General features: G+C 37.5%; 2 protein-coding genes across 3 annotated transcripts in view; one reads left to right on the forward strand and one right to left on the reverse strand.

Moving 5' to 3' along the window:
* Positions 1 to 14,943, forward strand: part of LOC133579641 (importin-13-like) — a 55,151-nt gene extending 40,208 nt beyond the window's left edge. For both annotated transcript variants that reach the window (XM_061934086.1, XM_061934087.1), the window contains 6 exons: positions 1,767 to 1,819; positions 4,846 to 4,912; positions 4,988 to 5,046; positions 5,137 to 5,226; positions 9,029 to 9,210; positions 14,810 to 14,943. In XM_061934086.1, the coding sequence (XP_061790070.1) occupies positions 1,767 to 1,819; positions 4,846 to 4,912; positions 4,988 to 5,046; positions 5,137 to 5,226; positions 9,029 to 9,210; positions 14,810 to 14,903 (545 nt within the window). In that variant the 3' untranslated portion in view covers positions 14,904 to 14,943. The remainder of the gene's footprint in view (positions 1 to 1,766; positions 1,820 to 4,845; positions 4,913 to 4,987; positions 5,047 to 5,136; positions 5,227 to 9,028; positions 9,211 to 14,809) is intronic.
* A 2-nt stretch (positions 14,944 to 14,945) lies between these two features.
* The window catches only part of fzr1b (fizzy/cell division cycle 20 related 1b), a 24,667-nt gene continuing 18,036 nt past the window's right edge, over positions 14,946 to 21,576 (reverse strand). Inside the window, exons 12-14 of the mRNA XM_061934088.1 lie at positions 20,204 to 20,308; positions 15,664 to 15,756; positions 14,946 to 15,599 (exon numbers count right to left, since the gene is read on the reverse strand). Coding sequence (XP_061790072.1) covers positions 15,558 to 15,599; positions 15,664 to 15,756; positions 20,204 to 20,308 — 240 coding nt within the window. The 3' untranslated portion in view covers positions 14,946 to 15,557. The remainder of the gene's footprint in view (positions 15,600 to 15,663; positions 15,757 to 20,203; positions 20,309 to 21,576) is intronic.

Here is a 21,576-nt window from a genome sequence, read left to right on the forward strand (position 1 = left end):
GAAACTGTTTATTATTTACCGTCCAGACCTGTCATCCCTCAACAAGCGCAGCGAAATTGTAACAGCATGCCGCCACAGACGGAAACACCTCCTAGGTAACACATGAGCCAATCACCACGCCCCTACGCCAGCCTGTACCCACCCACTCTGTGCCCTATACAAACCATAGTATGTGAATGCTCCCATTAAAATCTCCTGATGATTGAGGGTACCCCCCCTCATGAAACAGGCCTGTAGAGATGAAATAGTCTTGTGATTTTTTCCCACACATACATATATATATATATATATATATATATATATATATATATATATATATATATATATATATATATACGTGTATATGTATATATATATATATATATATATATATATATATATATATATATATATATATATATATATACAGTCGCGATCAATAGTTTACATATACTTGGAAAGAACATAATGTCATGGCTGTCTTGAGTTTCCAATCATTTCTAGAACTCTTATTTGTTTGTGATAGAGTGATTGGAGCACATACTTGTTGGTCACTAAAAACATTCATGAAGTTTGGTTCTTTTATGAATTTATTATGGGTCTACTGAAAATGTGAGCAAATCTGCTGGGTCAAAAGTATACATACAGCAATGTTAATATTTGGTTACATGTCCATTGGCAAGTTTCACTGCAATAAGGCGCTTTTGGTAGAAACCCACAAGCTTCCGGTTGAGTTTTTGACCACTCCACTTGACAAAATTGGTGCAGTTCAGCTAAATTTGTTGGTTTTCTGACATGGACTTGTTTCTTCAGCATTGTCCACACGTTTAAGTCAGGACTTTGGGAAGGCCATTCTAAAACCTTGATTCTAGCCTGATTTGGCCATTCCTTTACCACTTGATGTGTGTTTGGGGTCATTGTCCTGTTGGAACAACCAACTGCGCCCAAGACCCAACCTCCGGGCTGATGATTTTAGTTTCGTCCTGAAGAATTTGGAGGTAATCCTCCTTTTTCAATTTCCCATTTAAAGCACCACTTTTATTGGCAGCAAAACAGGCCCAGAGCATAATACTACCACCTCGACGGTGGGCATGGTGCTCCTGGGATTAAAGGCCTCACCTTTTCTCCTCCAAACATATTGCTGGGTATTGTGGCTAAACAGCTACATTTTTGTTAAATCTGACATCACATAGACAAAGATAAGACCTTCTGGAGGAAAGTTCTGTGGACAGATGAAACCCAAATATATATATATATATATATATATATATATATATATATATATATATATATATATATATATAATATTTACAAATGTGACCATATCTGTTGACATTAGATGTTGGTTGGATTTTTTTTTTTTTTGCACCATGACTAGGGAAGGCTGTTTGCATTGGGTCATATAGGTAAATGCTGCCCATGATACAGTGCAGAACATAATTAAAAGTAATTGACATGAAAAAGTCATGTTGTCCACTAGATGGCGACATAATAGCAGCAATAGCAGTCATTAGACTTTTAAAATGAATGCAATTTCCCGGCGGGAAAGACGTCAGCGGGCCAAGTGCAGGCAGTAGTTTGGACACCCCTGTTGTGGCATAACAAAATGTGAAAAAAGTGGAGCGCTGTGATTACTTTTCAGATAAATTGTATCGTGTGAATGCTTGTTTGTATATGATTGACAATGAGTGACAGCTAATATAGACTTCAACTGACCTGACACTGTAATGAATGAAGACAAACTATACTGAACATGGATGTATGAATTGTCTTATGATGTGTTCCAGGTGTCAATGATGATCCTGATGTTGCCGAGTCCTTCATGTGTCTTCACGCTCAGGTTAGTGGCCGACATCAGGGGTCACTTTTCTGCGTTCTGCATCCGATTTTCGTGAAAAAAGTATGTGATCGCAGTTGCCGATTTAATGCCTTTTAATGCTGATCCCCTTCGGCTGACACTGTATTTACTTTTAGTCCCCCGGTTGACAAGCGACTAACAGTGTGGAGCCGCTCCTAGCTAATTACCATCCCCACCATTACGGCAAATAAACTGCATTTCTTAGTGTTAGTATCATCTACTAGGAGCAAGGATGCAAATAGCGAAGCTCACTGCTAAGCAAGCTTTAAACTACAGCAAGAAATAAGTGCTTAGCAAAGTTTAAGAACTGTAGATTGAGCAAACAGTAAGCAGATATTAGTTGGAAATTACCAAGTAGATTAATAGAGTTTATAGAGAGGATACTATAACATAAACTGTTGGTGTGTCAGTATTGTTGCAGTCAGCACACGGTATGTAAGAGGGCGGATCCACCCATAAATTGGTGGTGTCGATACCAAGAGTGGTATCAGTCTATACAACTATGGAACTCTCTACCCGACACTTTGAAAAGTATACCTGCACTTGTCACTTTTAAAAAAACACACAAAATTGTGGCTAGTTGAGCAACAATCGTGTTCCCATGTTTAGTTTTTACTAATTTTTACTAATTGGTTTTTATCTAGTCTGCACTTTGTCTGTGTTATTATTATTATTGGCTTTTATCTAGTTTGCACTTTGTCTGTATTGTTACTATTATCATTATTATCGACTCCTCTTTGCCTTATTTTTATTTTCCTATTTTAATGATGTTAGATCTGTGTTGTTGTTGTTGTTGGGGACAAGTGTTGTAAATTAGCTTTGGCTACAAACACTATGATGCATACATTGGATAACTGTTTCAGATATATATGTTTCTGTATCTGTCCCTATTTCAAATAAACTTATATATATATATATGTATATATATATATATATATATATATAATCGACACTCGGGTGATATGGTCAATATTTTTATTTTCTCAAAATCTTTTTTGTTGTTGTTTTTGGTAATGATTACAAACAATGTATGAAAAAAGAGAAGTTGAAAAAGTATAAAAACACGATTCTTAAACCAGTGATTCTCACACTGTGGTACATGTACCACTAGTGATACGCAGGCTCCATCTAGTGGTATGCCAAAAAAAATACAAATCGCTTGATTAAAGTACAGTGTTTTATTTTCCTATATTCAAACAGTGTTACTGTTCAGTGGCCAAAAATATTAAATAAAACCTCTGCTTTGTTTTTTATGAATACTTAGGCCCACCACTTTGCTGTATTTTATTGTTTACTTGGAGAGCCAAGTTTTTCCTGAGGTGAAACTTTGTGAAAAAAGTTTTTGGAACTACTGTTTTAAACAATATGAAGATGAGACAATATAAATATCATCAAAAGGTGACATTGTTTTATTTAGCATTCTCCTTATTATTGTCTTAATGTATCATTAGTCTTGGGGTTATCCTATTTATTTAGTGAATACTGTTATTACAAATATCATCATTATTGTTATCATTAAACATTAAAACAGGCAAATTGTTGAATTCTTCATATTTGTTGTAAAACAAAGGGGTGGGACTTGATACATAAACATAGAAATGGCGAACACATTGGGCTCCTTGGTTGTTATTTTTTGTTATTAAAGTTTTTATTATGTTCGATGTTATTATTGTTCATGTAAAAAAACCATTTAAATCAGTAATAATAGTTATTCTATGGTTAGTGCGTCTGCCTCACAATACGAAGTTGCTGAGTAGTCTGGGGTTCAATCCCAGGCTCCGGATCTTTCTGTGTGGAGTTTGCATGTTCTCCCCGTGACTGCGTGGGTTCCCTCCGGGTACTCCGGCTTCCCCCCACCTCCAAAGACATGCACCTGGGGATAGGTTGATTGGCAACACTAAATTGGCCCTAGTGTGTGAATGTGAGTGTGAATGTTGTCTGTCTATCAGTGTTGGCCCTGCGATGAGGTGGCGACTTGTCCAGGGTGTACACCGCCTTCCGCCCGATTGTAGCTGAGATAGGCTCCAGCGCCCCCCGCGACCCCAAAAGGGAATAAGCGGTAGAAAATGGATGGATGGATATTTAAGTTGACCATTGACTTTGTTTTGCTTAAATAGAATGCAATAAAAGAGATTAAGGAACTAGTTTAAATATTGTGCTGATATTGTTAAACTGTCAATAGTACCCACCATAAATCGGTATTGGTATCGGCCGATCTCACTAATGGAGGATCAGTATTGGAATAAGCAGCATAAAACCATGAGTTCAAGGCATGCAGCTTGCAGGGAACAAGTATATGAAGGAGTGTGATTAGTGGCGGCAGCAGGTGGGGACACTAATCAATAAACAGAAACTGGTGTGTATGACCAGCGCACCTTGCAACAAGAACGTAAATAAAGGAGCACTGAAACAGATATAGACTCAAAACCAAGGAGAATTAGAGGGCTTCGGATTTTTCTACATTTCCCACAATGCATGGATATTGACAAAAATTTGTTTGTAAACACGCTTATTGCTGGATTAAATACTCATCTTTGCGGGAAAGTTGACTATTTAATCCAATCACAAAGCAAAAATAAGGTATGGCTTGTAATCTCAGCATGGTCGAATTTAGCATAGCATGATATGATGGACCGAAGGTAGTAGCATGAAGCTAACGTGAAAATCTAAACTTAGCAATACTTAAGTCTCTTAGCATAGTATAACTAACAAACCTGAAACGCAAACAGTAGCGAAGAGCGAACCAGAATCTGTCAAAGACTGGCAGGGCGGAGACGAGTATATGAAGGAGTGTGATTAGTGGCGGCAGCAGGTGGGGACACTAATCAATAAACAGAAACTGGTGTGTATGACCAGCGCACTTATCAACAAGAACGTGAATAAAGGAGCACTGAAACAGAAATAAACTCAAAACATACTTTAGCCAAAAATCCGAAGGCCCTTTAAAACATCAAAAGCATGGTACACAGGCCATGACACAGAAGAAAAGCCCTACTTTTTGTGTTTAGGTTCTGAAAAGAAGACCGGATGTGTATATGTCTGCCCATCTGGATGTGAAAGCTCTTTTTTATTGTGGTCAGTAACACCCTGATTGACGCTTTATTATGACGCTTAACTATCAACACACTCTTATTAAAAACTCCCTTTCAGGGATTCTGGCACTTAAACTTCCAGAAACGAGCACCGTAAAAGCTGCCAGCCTCTTCTTTGTAAGTTCAAGTGAGATTGCAATACTCATTTCAACCAATCAGCATGCTTGTTGTGACTCTTTTGTCTTTTTTTCCTGCTGCGTGTGACAGACAGAGTTGTTACCTTGCTGTAAAAACGTGTCTCCTCTTGGTGACGTGCTGCAGGGACATGGGAAGGTCCTTACAGAGGCTGTTTTGCAGGTGAGTCTTTAAAACCGCAATATACAGTATGTCAGATTTAGGACCGTTACATTTAAAGAGTTAACTCATTTGATTATTCACAAGAAATAATTGCACTAATCATGTACATACGCAGATTAATCACACAATGTATTCTTTAGCTAAGGGGTGTCCAAACTTTTTGACTTGGAGGCCGTGCAGGGCTAAAAACAATTTGGCCGTGGGCCGAAAACCAACTGCATATACAGGTAAAAGCCAGTAAATTAGAATATTTTGAAAAACTTGATTTATTTCAGTAATTGCATTCAAAAGGTGTAACTTGTACATTATATTTATTCATTGCACACAGACTGATGCATTCAAATGTTTATTTCATTTAATTTTGATGATTTGAAGTGGCAACAAATGAAAATCCAAAATTCCGTGTGTCACAAAATTAGAATATTACTTAAGGCTAATACAAAAAAGGGATTTTTAGAAATGTTGGCCAACTGAAAAGTATGAAAATGAAAAATATGAGCATGTACAATACTCAATACTTGGTTGGAGCTCCTTTTGCCTCAATTACTGCGTTAATGCGGCGTGGCATGGAGTCGATGAGTTTCTGGCACTGCTCAGGTGTTATGAGAGCCCAGGTTGCTCTGATAGTGGCCTTCAACTCTTCTGCGTTTTTGGGTCTGGCATTCTGCATCTTCCTTTTCACAATACCCCACAGATTTTCTATGGGGCTAAGGTCAGGGGAGTTGGCGGGCCAATTTAGAACAGAAATACCATGGTCCGTAAACCAGGCACGGGTAGATTTTGCGCTGTGTGCAGGCGCCAAGTCCTGTTGGAACTTGGAAATCTCCATCTCCATAGAGCAGGTCAGCAGCAGGAAGCATGAAGTGCTCTAAAACTTGCTGGTAGACGGCTGCGTTGACCCTAGATCTCAGGAAACAGAGTGGACCGACACCAGCAGATGACATGGCACCCCAAACCATCACTGATGGTGGAAACTTTACACTAGACTTCAGGCAACGTGGATCCTGTGCCTCTCCTGTCTTCCTCCAGACTCTGGGACCTCGATTTCCAAAGGAAATGCAAAATTTGCATGTTTGGGTGATGGTTTGGGGTGCCATGTCATCTGCTGGTGTCGGTCCACTCTGTTTCCTGAGATCTAGGGTCAACGCAGCCGTTTTTACCTGTATATACAGGTAAAAGCCAGTAAATTAGAATATTTTGAAAAACTTGATTTATTTCAGTAATTGCATTCAAAAGGTGTAACTTGTACATTATATTTATTCATTGCACACAGACTGATGCATTCAAATGTTTATTTCATTTAATTTTGATGATTTGAAGTGGCAACAAATGAAAATCCAAAATTCCGTGTGTCACAAAATTAGAATATTGTGTAAGGGTTAAATTTTGAAGACACCTGGTGCCACAAACTAATCAGCTGATTAACTCAAAACACCTGCAAAGGGCTTTAAATGGTCTCTCAGTCCAGTTCTGAAGCCTACACAAACATGGGGAAGACTTCAGATTTGACAGCTGTCCAAAAGGCAACCATCGACACATTGCACAAGGAGGGAAAGACACAAAAGGTTATTGCTGAAGAGGCTGGCTGTTCTCAGAGCTCTGTGTCCAAACACATTAATGGAGAGGCAAAGGGAAGGAACAACTGTGGTCAGAAAAAGTGTACAAGCGATAGGGATCACCGCGCCCTGGTCAAGATTGTGAAAAAAAAAACATTCAAAAATGTGGGGGAGATTCAGAAGGAGTGGACAGCTGCTGGAGTCAGTGCTTCAAGATCCACCACCAAGAGACGCTTGAAAGACATGGGTTTCAACTGCCGCATACCTCGTGTCAAGCCACTGTTGACCAAGAATCAGCGCGCAAAGCGTCTCACCTGGGCTAAGGAAAAAAAGAGCTGGACTGCTGCTGAGTGGTCCAAAGTCATGTTTTCTGACGAAAGCAAATTTTGCATTTCCTTTGGAAATCGAGGTCCCAGAGTCTGGAGGAAGACAGGAGAGGCACAGGATCCACATTGCCTGAAGTCTAGTGTAAAGTTTCCACCATCAGTGATGGTTTGGGGTGCCATGTCATCTGCTGGTGTCGGTCCACTCTGTTTCCTGAGATCCAGGGTCAACGCAGCCGTCTACCAGCAAGTTTTAGAGCACTTCATGCTTCCTGCTGCTGACCTGCTCTATGGAGATGGAGATTTCAAGTTCCAACAGGACTTGGCGCCTGCACACATCGCAAAATCTACCCGTGCCTGGTTTACGGACCATGGTATTTCTGTTCTAAATTGGCCCGCCAACTCCCCTGACCTTAGCCCCATAGAAAATCTGTGGGGTATTGTGAAAAGGAAGATGCAGAATGCCAGACCCAAAAACGCAGAAGAGTTGAAGGCCACTATCAGAGCAACCTGGGCTCTCATAACACCTGAGCAGTGCCAGAAACTCATCGACTCCATGCCACGCCGCATTAACGCAGTAATTGAGGCAAAAGGAGCTCCAACCAAGTATTGAGTATTGTACATGCTCATATTTTTCATTTTCATACTTTTCAGTTGGCCAACATTTCTAAAAATCCCTTTTTTGTATTAGCCTTAAGTAATATTCTAATTTTGTGACACACGGAATTTTGGATTTTCATTTGTTGCCACTTCAAATCATCAAAATTAAATGAAATAAACATTTGAATGCATCAGTCTATGTGCAATGAATAAATATAATGTACAAGTTACACCTTTTGAATGCAATTACTGAAATAAATCGAGTTTTTCAAAATATTCTAATTTACTGGCTTTTACCTGTATATCATATTATATTTTATATATATATATATATATATATATATATATATATATATATACATACACACATATATATTATATTATATATACATATATATGTATAAGTGTGTATGTATGTATACACATACTTATATATATATATATATATATATGTGTATACATACATACACACTTATACATATATATGTATATATAATATAATATATATGTGTGTATGTATATATATATATATATATATATATATATATATATATATATATATATATATATATATATACATACACACACATATATATATATATATATATATATATATATATATATATATATATATATATATATATATATATATATATATGTGTGTGTATATATATATATATGACAGCTTTCAATTAGCTCAGAGGTGTCCAAACTTTTTGACTTGTGGCCGCATAGAAATTTGGTCGGGGGCCGAAATCAGACTGCATGTAAAGTAACTATATATATATATATATATATATATATATATATATATATATATATATATATATATATATATATATATATATATGTCAGCTAACAATTAGCGGCAATAAACTATATTATATACTGTACCTTAGTATTGCACAATAACAAGGTACCTATAGAATCAGTTTAATTTAAAACACAATTTTATACGGAATATATAAGTACGGGGTGCCCGCTCCATCAGTTTGGGGGGCCCTTGGCCTGGAAAACATTGAAGACCCCTGAAATACAGCACAGTATATTATTTGTGACACCAGTCCCGGAACTATTCTGCTAGCTGTCCGATATAACCCGAGCATTTATAATTCAATTAAATAAAAAACACGAGTTTTGTTATGCTTTACATTTTATGCTTTATTATAAATTAGGGTAAATAAGACGGGCTACCTGAAAAAAATGCTCTATATGTTTGGAGAAAAAGCACAAATAAATAAAAAAAAATTCATGAGAATGCTTTCTCTGGCCTTTTGAACAGGCAGGGATTCACCCAAATCTTTTCTGATTCATGGGTCTTAGGCAGTGGGCGGTGGGTCTCCTCGCAGTCTGAACGAGTATTTCTCTGAGGTGCTGCTGAGTCTGAGTGGACATTGTCCAGCCCTGCTTTCCCGATGGCTTGAAGAATGTCTCCAGTCAGAGGGATTCCCCTCAGTGCATGTCAGCGCAGAACAGAAACTCACCTTTACGCAGCAGCTTCTCAGGTAAGTGTTAGACTACTGATCACATGTCAGTTTAAAAAGGGTTGAAAAGGAGTCAAATGGAGGGCTTTATTCAGTAATAATTGGTCATAGTACGAAAGTTTTTCATCAAAAATAATTAACGACTCTTACCACTTAAAACTACATATTGTTGAATAATTACTTCACAATTTGTAATGTACTTTCCAGTGGGTAAGAACTAGATGTGTTACCTTAACCCGGGAGGACGGCATGCACAATCTTTAGCATTCTGATATTTGCATGCTAGCTTTGTTTGCAAATTTTGCAGGTACCGGTATACACTTCAGCGTCAAATATTTTATTTGACAACACATTTTTCAAGTCCACACCTCAGAGTGATATAATTTGGTTAGTTTGACGCATGTTAGTATTTTAGCATGCTAACATTAGCATGCTAACTTAGCAAGTATACGTTTTAGTGTCATATATTTTGGTATTTCACAATGTTAATTGTAAGTATGTTTTTGTTAGTACGTTAGCATAGTACTATTAGCATGCAAGCTTTTTTTAAACTTATTTTGCTCATATTTGTTGTAACTTGATGCTATCTGGCCAGCGTGCTAATTGTTAGCATCACAGTTCGGCTTTGGCTTTTTACCATTCACACGAAATTTCTACAGAAATTGCATTTTCTAGATATTTAAAAAAAAAAATATATATATATATATATTGTGCTGGTTTTGAAAGTAAAAACTACTTTGGACTCCGCATCCTTTGATATTTTTATTTTAACAAGTAACAGGTCTTTTAAAAAGACAAACATTTTTTAGATAAGAAACATTGTATAAAAACTATACAATATAATGCACTACTAACAACTACAGTAGTATTAGGAAGTAATTTAAAAATGATGTACAGTAATTACTTTTTATGGTATCTCTTTCCAGCTGCTTCTCCATCAAACACACCATCAGCAGCGTCTATATTTTCATAGATAAATGTCTGCTGTTTAAAAATCATTTCAACATTCTGGGCTGGCGTTAGACTCATTCTGCTTCAGTATGGTGTGGACGAGCAGTGACACGCTCAAATTGCTTCGCCAAGTTGGCGACACGTCATGTTTTTGATGATTTTTTTTTTTTTTTTTTAATCATTGAATATCATCCACTCCACCTCAGTATTGTCCTATACTCTCACTTCCTTCCTTCCCGTGGTTGGAAAACAGGTATTTAAATCTCTAGCTATAAACTAATGCTCGCTCAGGAATGTCCAAACTTGACTTGGGGGCTGGAAAGATTTGGCCAGGGGCGAAAAGCCGACTGCTTGTAGTGTGTGTGTGTGTGTGTGCGCGTGTGTGTGTGTGTGTGTGTGTGTATATATATGTTTATATATGTGTATATATATATATATGTATGTATGTATGTATGTATATATATGTATGTATTTATGTATTTATGTGTATATATATATATATATATATATACATATATATATATATGTATGTATGTATATATGTATATATGTATGTATATATGTATGCATGTATGTATGTATGTATGTAAGCAAGCAAGTAACATATATATATGTAAATATATATATATATATATGTATGTAAATATATATATATACTTACATGTGTGTATATATATATATATATATATATATATATATATATATATATATATATATATATATATATATATATATATATATATATATTAGTGTGTGTATGTGTGTGAATATTACATTAATATAATTGATATATCATTAATATAATAGGATATGACGAGTATGCGAAAGTTCAACTCATACCTTGTTTATACTTCCTTGTTCATGGTTAGTGGATGTTTTATTTTTTTATAATATCCACATAGTTCAGTGAGCTGGTTGTTATGTGTGACCACGTGTTTTGACTTTTTGTGTTGGTTGCATTTTCTTTGCGCCATGATTAGGGAAGGTTGTTTGGATTGGGTCTTTTAAATAAATGTTGTGCTCTATTCACTTCAAATCACAATTCTTAATTTACTCACATTGTCCAAAAGATGACAATAAAATTGCAGCAATCAAATTGTCAAGATATTCAAAATTAATTGGAAACACCCCGCGGGCAAGATTCCTTATTAAACTCATAACGTCTCATGGGCCGGTGGGCCGTAATTTGGAAACCCCAGTGCTAGATGTTTTGGTTTGATCTTACTAAGTTAGCTGTGACATTTGTTACGCGATCTAATGGCGGGGATGCTTGTAATTCAAATTTTTGCTTGCAACTTAAACCCTGAGAATTATCCACTTCTTGTTCTCTTGCTGCATCTACAAAAAACTCCTAAGTTGAGGTACTATTGTACTTAAAATGTATTTTGTTCATGACAGTCCCCCTCTAAAGGCAGACTTTTGGATACATCTCATTAGATTGTGATACTATTTGTATTAAATATTGTTCATACATTATTAACGTAGCAAAAGCTCACATTTTTTGCCCTCAAGTGACAAAAGATTGGATATTTTTTGCCAGTCTTTACGCTCCAAAGTGCTTCAAATGTAATCTTTTTGCATCAGATTCAGGCCACATCAGGAGGTAGTCCAAATCTGATTGGAATCTGATCTTTTCTAACCTGAATGCGACCCGTAGAGACTTGTTCATTATGTTTGGGCGAACTACATCATTTGTGTACCGCGGAGAAAGACGCAGACCGCCAGCAGAAGTGGATACATCTTCAAAACATCCGGTTTTGGCGAGAAAAGTCTTTTTCGACGGTTGAATTTTCGGTGCATTAGTAGTCAATAGTGCACAAATAATAGGCTATATGTAATATATGAAGATATACTTTGATTCCGATAGAAAAAGCGATTGTTGAAGGACCAGAATTGACGCTGTGGCGTATTTGTTTACATTGCGTACGTTGTTTATGTAAGTGAGTTGAAAAATAAAGCTAACATATATTCACGCTGATGTCCGTGTTGCCTCAACAGAACCCTTTGTTTTTAGGTTAGAGTTTGTATCCAATCAGAATTCAGCTAGCTTACGTTGCCATGCTGTACGAAATCTGCCCGAGGCCTTCAGAATCAACAATGTCTGTGCACTCTAAGTGAACGGACACATACAGTTGATAGATAATTGCGATAGCCAATCAGATCACGAGTTGTTGTCAGTAATGCCTTCTAACTGCCCTCACGTTGAACGTGACATTTACGCATCCTGTGATTGGATACTCATCGGGACCGTTAGCGGATGAATTTGAGAACACACAGAGTTGAGAGACAGTTGCGATAGCCAATCAGATCACAAGTTGTTGACAGTAGCCTATCTAGGTAGCCTGATGTTAACGAGACTGTGATTGGATACTCACTTGTCATTCCAAAGTGAGTATCGAAGGTTCAATTTAGCAGGAAGCAGGAAGTGTTGCGCCGTAGTCAGACCGGGATAGCAGAGAAGGAGAACAAAACGTTGATTAGGTGGCAGATACCGTATTTCTCGGACTATAAGTCACTCTGGAGTATAAGTCGCACCGGTCGAAAATGCATAATAAAGAAGGAAAAAAACATATAAGTCGCACTGGAGTATAAGTTGCATTTTTGGGGGAAATGTATTTGATAAAACCCAACACCAAGAATAGACATTTGAAAGGCAATTTAAAATAAATAAAGAATAGTGAACAACAGGCTGAATAAGTGTACGTTATATGAGGCATAAATAACCAACTGAGAACGTGCCTGGTATGTTAACGTAACATATTATGGTAAGAGTCATTCAAATAACTATAACATATAGAACATGCTATACGTTTACCAAACAATCTGTCACTCCTAATCGCTAAATCCGATGAAGTCTTATACGTCTAGTCTCTTACGTGAATGAGATAAATAATATTATTTGATATTTTACGGTAATGTGTTAATAATTTCACACATAAGTCGCTCCTGAGTATAAGTCGCACCCCGTATGAAAAAACTGTGACTTATAGTCCGAAAAATACGGTATATATTTGCAAGGCCATTTTCAAGAAGGATGTTTAAAGAGAAACTACATCTTGTGAGACGATGTCAGCCAACCCCGGAAGCTAGCCCAGCTGTTCTGGTGATGAAATGGAGAAATGCTCGCCATTTCCACTCGAAAAAGCCGACGACAAGTGGTACCACTGGCTTATACGCCGTCAAATAAGTTCTATAAATTGCGAGTTCAAATATAAAAATGTTTCGCTTTTAGTATATTTTTTGCAATTTTAATTTTGACAGTACCACATAAGATATGTTTTAAATGCTGATACGTTTTAATTGTTTTTTAAATGCGCCAGAAAGTAGACCGTTTTGTACACTGTTGATGCGATTAAATGCCCAGTAAATGAATTTCTGTATAGTATTTCTCCAGCAATGGTCATGTGGTGACATAAATTATGGTAATTTGAGAGGTAATCATTGATGGTGGGAAACGCATGGCCCGCCGCTGTATTACACAATATATATCCATTAGAGATGTCCGATAATGGCTTTTTTGCCGATATCCGATATTGTCCAACTCTTAATTACTGATTCCGATATCAACCGATACCGATATATGCAGTCATGGAATTAACACATTATTATGCCTAATTTTGTTGTGATGCCCCGCTGGATGCATTAAACAATGTAACAAGGTTTTCCAAAATAAATCAACTCAAGTTATGGAAAAAAATGCCAACATGGCACTGCCATATTTATTATTGAAGTCACAAAGTGCATTATTTTTTTTAACATGACTCAAAACAGCAGCTTGGAATTTGGGACATGCTCTCCCTGAGAGAGCATGAGGAGGTTGAGGTGGGCGGGGGTGGGGCGCGGGGGTGGGGGTGGTGGTGAGGGGGGGGGGGGGGCAGCGGGGGTGTATATTGTAGCGTCCCGGAAGAGTTAGTGCTGCAAGGGGTTCTGGGTATTTGTTCTGTTGTGTTTATGTTGTGTTACGGTGCGGATGTTCTCCCGAAATGTGTTTGTCATTCTTGTTTGGTGTGGGTTCACAGTGTGGCGCATATTTGTAACAGTGTTAAAGTTGTTTATACGACCACCCTCATTGTAACCTGTATGGCTGTTGATCAAGTATGAATGGCATTCACTTGTGTGTGTAAAAGTCGTAGATATTATGTGATTGGGCCGGCACACAAAGGCAGTGCCTTTAAGGTTTATTGGCGCTCTGTACTTCTCCCTACGTCCGTGTACCACTCCGTACAGCAGCGTTTTAAAAAGTCATAAATTTTACTTTTTCAAAACCGATACCGATTATTTCCGATATAACATTTTAAAGCATTTATCGGCCGATAATATCGGCAGTCCGATATTATCGGACATCTCTAATATCCATTCATACATTATATTACTTTAATTTGTTTTCACGTAAAGAACACTCACTTTTAAGTTGTGGTAAATGTTATTTAGCAAAGTAGTAGTAGTAGCGACTTCATTGTTCATTTACGGAATCCGATCAACTTTTGACTTTATCAAACTGTGCATGCTAGTGACGTCTGATAAAGATCACATTTTACTTGCAGAGTTAAGTCAGCTGTAAAATAAATTTAAAACAAATCAGATTCGGGCCACTTTGACCTGCAGTGGTGAACGTAGTCTTAGTTTTTGACTTAAGATTTTCTTTCTTCTTTTTTTCCCTTTCTCGTAGGGAACAAAGCAACAAGCGTCGCGTTAAGGAGATTGTGAAGGAGTTTTCTCTACTTTGCAGAGGCCTGCAGGGGTCCGGACACTCCGATTACTAGACTACTTTTTTCCCCAGGAGCATTAAACTACACACAAAAAAAGAGAAGAAGAAAGCGTGGACTTTATTGTAAGTTCTGAGCATGTGTTTTGTTGTTGTTGTTGTATAAACTCGTCAAACTACACTCCTCAACAAAAAAAAGACACACGGTCAAGTCAGACTTTTCGGATTCTTTTAAAAATGTGCCGTGATTACGCGATAGAGTTCTTGAACATATATACATTATATATATATATATATATATATATATATATATATATATATATGTATATTTCTGATAATGAAACACTTCAACAACAACAAAAAAGAAATCATGATAACGATGACTACATGATTTTTGTTGACGGATGACATCATTGATGAGGGGGTACAGCGGGTACCACGGTAATTTTGCTTCCTCCCTTACTTAAACGTGAGTGAAGTATCCACCTGATGTGACCGAAAGAAAAAGAGATGATACCTTGTGGTTGTTTGAGCACACTGCAGTTAGTCCTGGATAGTCCCACTCCTTAACGCCTCAGTCACACAATGGATTCTCAGAGGAATGAGGCAAAAATACAGTCATACCTACTTTAGAGAGCTTGAAGTGCATATTGTTGGTTTAAAAATACAAAAATAAAAAAGTGTTGTGTTGGGAGTAGTGTGGTGCTGCAGCTTATCGGATTCGTGTGAAAAGGTTCAGCACAGACTTTGATTCCTGTCGGAAAAAAAACACGGACATGTAAAAGGGACAAACAAAAGATGTGACCTCAGAAATGTACCTTGGTGCAACGTGTTTTGCTGAAGATGTTCCAAAAGCGAAGGGTCTCGTCCCCCGCACCTGTGACGATCGCCTCGCCGTCAGGTGACATGGCCTGACAGGGAAGGCAAAGACAAACAGCAGGGTCCCAGTGAGGAATTGAAAAATATCAGCCAAGGTTCAAGGGGGCCCTTTTGGGGGTTGAAGGCATGTTAGCATTTCTAAGATGCTTTGGAAAGCATTTCCTCCATAGAAATGTTGTAAAAATGCAAGAAAACATACCAATGGTTTCTTTCTATGCTATGAATTGAAAGCCACAGCCCTTTTTCATGACTGTACATCATCAAAAAATATATCCATCATATCAATACAACCATAGTTTATGTCATTAGTTCAATGTTTTGTCTGGATTGAGAAAATCTATTCACAATATCACTATAAACCATTTCATGAATAAATGAAATATGATGGCTATGTTTGATAAAAAATATTGTAATTGTAAAAACTCATATTTTGTTGAACTACAGTCATTTAGTAAAGTCATAGATGCAAGATTGCAATCATGGTATCTGCTACAATTATAACAGGAAGCTTTTTATTACATGTAATCTTAATAAATTCATGGCGGCGATATGAAGGAGGCAGAATGACTGTGCACAAGTCAGTCTTTTATTTGTTTTCACAAAACAAGCACTGCATAGCTAACAGGCAGGGGCGCAACATGTCACTACACGATCAGTACCGGAAGACACGATCGGTCCATATGCGTGAAGACCACGTCACTTCCTGGACTTGCAATATTTAACAACGGCGCTTCTACTCATGATGTTAATGAATGCTCTCATTCATCCAGGTCATTGTAATCTCAGGGCATTCAATCGATCGCAACTGGACTGTTTGGTTCGGCTTAGAAGATGTTTCGCCTCTCATCCGAGTAGATTTCATCAGTTCATGCTCATACTTAGATTCGTCAGATCTAGTCTTACATTTAGATTGGTCAGATCTAGCCTTAGACTTAGATTGGTCAGATTAAGCCTTAGACTGGTCAGATCAAGCCTTAGACTTAGATTGGTCAATTCGAGCCTTAGACTTGGATTGGTCAGATCTAGCCTTAGATTTACATTGGTCAAATCCAGCCTTAGATTTACATTGGTCAGATTTAGCAGGTACAGCTAGTCTGACTAGATCTGACCAATCAGTTTATGAGCATCAGTTCATGCTCATAAACTTAGATTGGTCAGATCTGGTCTTAGACTTATTTTGGTCAGATTGAGCAGGTATATCTATTCTGACTGGATCTGACCAATCTTAAGTCTAAAATTAGATCTGACCAATCTAAGTCTATGAGCATGAACAATATTTTACGACTGAGCTTCTACTCATGATGTTTATAAAAGTTATCATTCATCCAGGTCATTGTAATCTCAGGGCATTCAATCAATCGCAACTGGACTGTTTGGTTTGTCTTAGAAGATGTTTCGCTTCTCATCCGACTAGACTTCATCAGTTCATGCTTATAGACTTAGATTGATCAGATCAAGCCTTAGACTTAGATTGGTCAGATCTAGCCTTAGAATTAGATTGGTCAGATCTAGCAGGTATATCTAGTCTGACTAGATCGGACCAATCAGTTTATGAGCATCAGTTCATGCTCATAAACTTCAATTGGTCAGATTTTTCTTAGACTTCGATTGGTCAGATCTAGTCTTAGACTTAGATTCGTCAGATAAAGCCTTAGACTTGTCAGATCAAGCCTTATACTTAGATTGGTCAGATCTAGCCTTAGACTTAGATTGGTCAGATCTAGATTTAGACTCAGATTGGTCAGATTGAGCAGGTATATAAAGTATGACCAATCTCAAGTCTAAAATTAGATCTGACCAATCTAAGTCTATGAGCATGAACAATATTTTACGACAGAGTTCTACTCATGATGTTTATGAATGTTCTCATTCATCAAGGTCATTGTAATCTCAGGGCATTCAATGGAACGCAACTGGACTGTTTGGTTTGTCTTAGAAGACGTTTCACTTCACATCCAAGTAGACTTCACCAGTTCATGCTCATAGACTTAGATTGGTCAGATCTAGACTTAGACTTAGATTGGTCAGATCTAGTCTTAGACTTAGATTGGTCAGCTTGAGCAGGTATATCTAGTCTGACTAGATTTGACCAATCTTAAATCTAAAATTCGATCTGACCAATCTAAGTCTATGAGCATGAACTGATTGAAGCCTACTCGGATGAGAGGCAAAACGTCTTCTAGGACAATTCTACTCATGTTCTGTGATATTTAAATGTATTTGTGTTTTGTATAAAAACAATAGCTTACCTCAGAGTAAAAGGGAACAAGAATATAAAAATGAACAAGGGGTAGATTAAAAAAAAATTAAGGAGTATTATCACCACATTTTTCAACCACTTTTGCAATGAATCACGCTCGGGGTACTTTTTTAAAATGTTGATTTTTTTTTTTTTTTAACAACGCACTTACTGTAACTTAAATCTATATCTGTGGTGTAACAAAAACTACAGTTTTAAATTGTGAATTTATGTATTCAATGTAAATAAAGTAGTAAAAAAAAAAAGATTGATTTCTTTGCCAATTAAGGCCGTTCAGGTTTCTGTCCGGTTTCCAAAATAAATACTGTATTCTTAAGTAACGTTTGGTTTGTATTTGATCTCTTATATATTATTGTTATTCAAATAAAGATTACAAAAGAGAAAACCATTGTTACTGCGATGACGAACACATCCGGAACTGCTATAAAACAATTTGACAGAAGTGACGTTGTCTTCGCGCATGCCTGGACCAATCGTGTAGTGACACGACATGACATCCTCAGGAGAACAACTCCTAGGACACTTCCTCGTTTCTTCTTCGCTATCAGACTAGGTCTAAAACTGCGGCAAGCTCGGCGCAGCTCTCTAAATCCCGCACTGGGTAATTACAGTTCACTACACAATATTCCCAACGCTACTGTACTTTACAGCGCTTTTTAGGCAACTTCTAGATCCGGTACAAGTTAGTGGGTTTAGTATTTGAAATCACGATTAACATCTTGAGACATAATATTTACTGGTCAACAACAATATATTCATGAAACAGGACGTGTGTTACAGCACTGATGTTTCCACAAGTATATCTCCTACTTTTACCCATCTACTGACTACATTCATCGTCTTTACCGCCTCACTAGTTAATCTACACTATAACGCGGTCCAAACTCGACATTTTTTCTCGACTTCACCAATTTTTTCCTCACGTCAAGTGTTTTGCCAAGAGGATTATTTGTAGTATGTACATTTTTAGAATATACCTGTTTTATTTTTGGCCAAAGTCAGACAGAGAAAATAATCTGAAATTGTCTTTATTTTTAAGTTATTATGCCATGATTTTACCAGTCCGTCCCGCGTGGGAATAGATTTTCCTTCATGCAGCCCTTGAGCTAAAATCAGTTTGACACCCCTGAGTCTAAGCAGCCGACTAGCCACGATGTGCCGTAAAGCATGAACAAGGCAGTTAGTGTAAACTGCACTCACAGGCTGTACTCTTGCCTCGGTATACCAATAAATGCTTTAAAATGTAATATCGGAAATTATCAGTATCGGTTTCAAAATTATCGGTATCTGTTTCAAAAAGTAAAATGTATAACTTTTTAAAACACCGCTGTGTACACGGATGTAGGGAGAAGTACAGAGCGCCAATAAACCTTAAAGGCACTGCCTTTGAGTGCCGGCCCAGTCACATAATATCTACGGCTCTTCACACACACAAGTGAATGCAATTCAAACTTGGTCAACAGCCATACAGGTCACACTGAGGGTGGCCGTATAAACAACTTTAACACTGTTACAAATATGCGCCACACTGTGAACCCACACCAAACAAGAATGACAAACACATTTCGCACCGTAACACAACATAAACACAACAGAACAAATACCCAGAACCCCTTGCAGCACTAACTCTTCCGGGACGCTACAATATACACCCCCCGCTACCCCTCCTTCCCCCACACCTCAACTCCGCCCCCCGACCCCGCCCACCTCAACCTCCTCATGCTCTCTCAGGGAGAGCATGTCCCAAATTCCAAGCTGCTGTTTTGAGGCATGTTAAAAAAAAATAATGCACTTTGTGACTTCAATAATAAATATAGCAGTGCCATGTTGGCATTTTTTTTCCATAACTTGAGTGGATTTATTTTTGGAAAACCTTGTTACATTGTTTAATGCATCCAGCGGGGCATCACAACAAAATTAGGCATAATAATGTGTTAATTCCACGACTGTATATATCGGTATCGGTTGATATCGGAATCGGTAATTAAGAGTTGGACAATATCGGGATATCGGCAAAAAAGCCATTATCGGACATCTCTACTCTTGACTGTACTTGGCCTGCTAGAGTGGTTAGCTCTAAGCAGCCAGCTAACCATGGTGCGTTGGAGATCGGCCAAGTTGGCAGTTTTATAGGGAAATCTTTAAAAAATAGAGCAATTCTGCATGTTTGAGACAGGCGGTGACACAGATGATGAAAGATAAAAATGCTAAGGTCGTACCAGGTAAAGCACTCGGTAGGAGTGTCCCGTCAACTTGGCCACCTGCGTCAGTGATGGGTACTTCCACACCAAGATCTGGTTCTGAGAGTAGCCATGAGTGCTCACCTTTCACCAAACAATGGACACATTTTAATACATTAGAATTTCTGAAGCATCACGTACAGTAAGAAAAAACTCAAACAAAACCTGACCGTGTTTTTTGGGAAAAAATACTCCTGACGACAGCTGTAGGGTACCAATAACAAACATAGTGGTACAAAAAGTAGTACATGTCTGTGTCCTGGCTGCTTAGTACCATATGGCTGAAGTGACAATAAGTCAACAATAGTAATAAAAACACAACAGCCAATTGAGTTTAGTCTTAATGTGAAGAGACTCACTTCCTGGTCACATTTTTAAAAATATTTTTTAAATAATCAACTCTTGCCCAACACACATTTTATGACAGTATACATACCTTTACACTTAGCATTACCTAAATTGTTAAAGCTTTTATGATACCTAGTACGACAAAGACATATTTACTTTTTAAATGAACTGGGTTTTTTTTCATATACTGTATTTTCCGGACTATAGAGCGCACCGGTATATAAGACGCACCCTCTAAATTTTAGGGTAAAAAAATATATTCTATATATTAGCCGCACAGCAGATATATATGTTGTTAAATTAGTTATTTACATGGAAAGATTTTGTAATTGTTTATTTACATACCTTAATTGTTTCCAAACTGTGCCTGTAACACGGCAGTAAAACGGCTGATCAAACGAAACAGAAGTCATCGTCATGGACCCACTAGCTGCGGAAGCTAGCTCTCCAATCAGCTAAACATACTCAATAAGTCCACGGTGACGTTCTGGTAAATTTACTGAGGAATTTGTGAAATTGAAACAATACAAAAAAAAATGCCGTTGTAAGTTAATAATACTAACAGACACTCGTAAATGTGTTAGCATATTAGCTAATGCTAATGACTCTCGCTTCATTACGTTACGATAGCAACTACAAATATGCTTAAAAACACTCTTACAGACATCACACTTTGGATGGTTTTGTAAGTATAAACAGTTATAGTTATATTGTAAAACTTACAAATGTTACTTGGAGTGATGGATCCAAACCAGTAGACACGCTATGGATGGTTAGAAGAAAGAACGACACTTCTACTTCCGGCTCAAAGCACTAAAAAGAAGGACACTGCAGCACCTGCAGGAAGCGAACTCTTCTAAAAGATGGTGCCAATAACACACCTTTTTAGTGAGTTTGCTTGTTTGTTGGTTTTTAGTTATATGCATTACGGCTGTCAGCGAAGAAAAATCTATAAATTAGCTGCACTCTTTTATAAACTGTAAATGTAGCATTTTATAGTCGGA

Source organism: Nerophis lumbriciformis, linkage group LG03 (genome assembly GCF_033978685.3).
Source record: "Nerophis lumbriciformis linkage group LG03, RoL_Nlum_v2.1, whole genome shotgun sequence".
Classification (NCBI taxonomy): Eukaryota; Metazoa; Chordata; class Actinopteri; order Syngnathiformes; family Syngnathidae; genus Nerophis; species Nerophis lumbriciformis.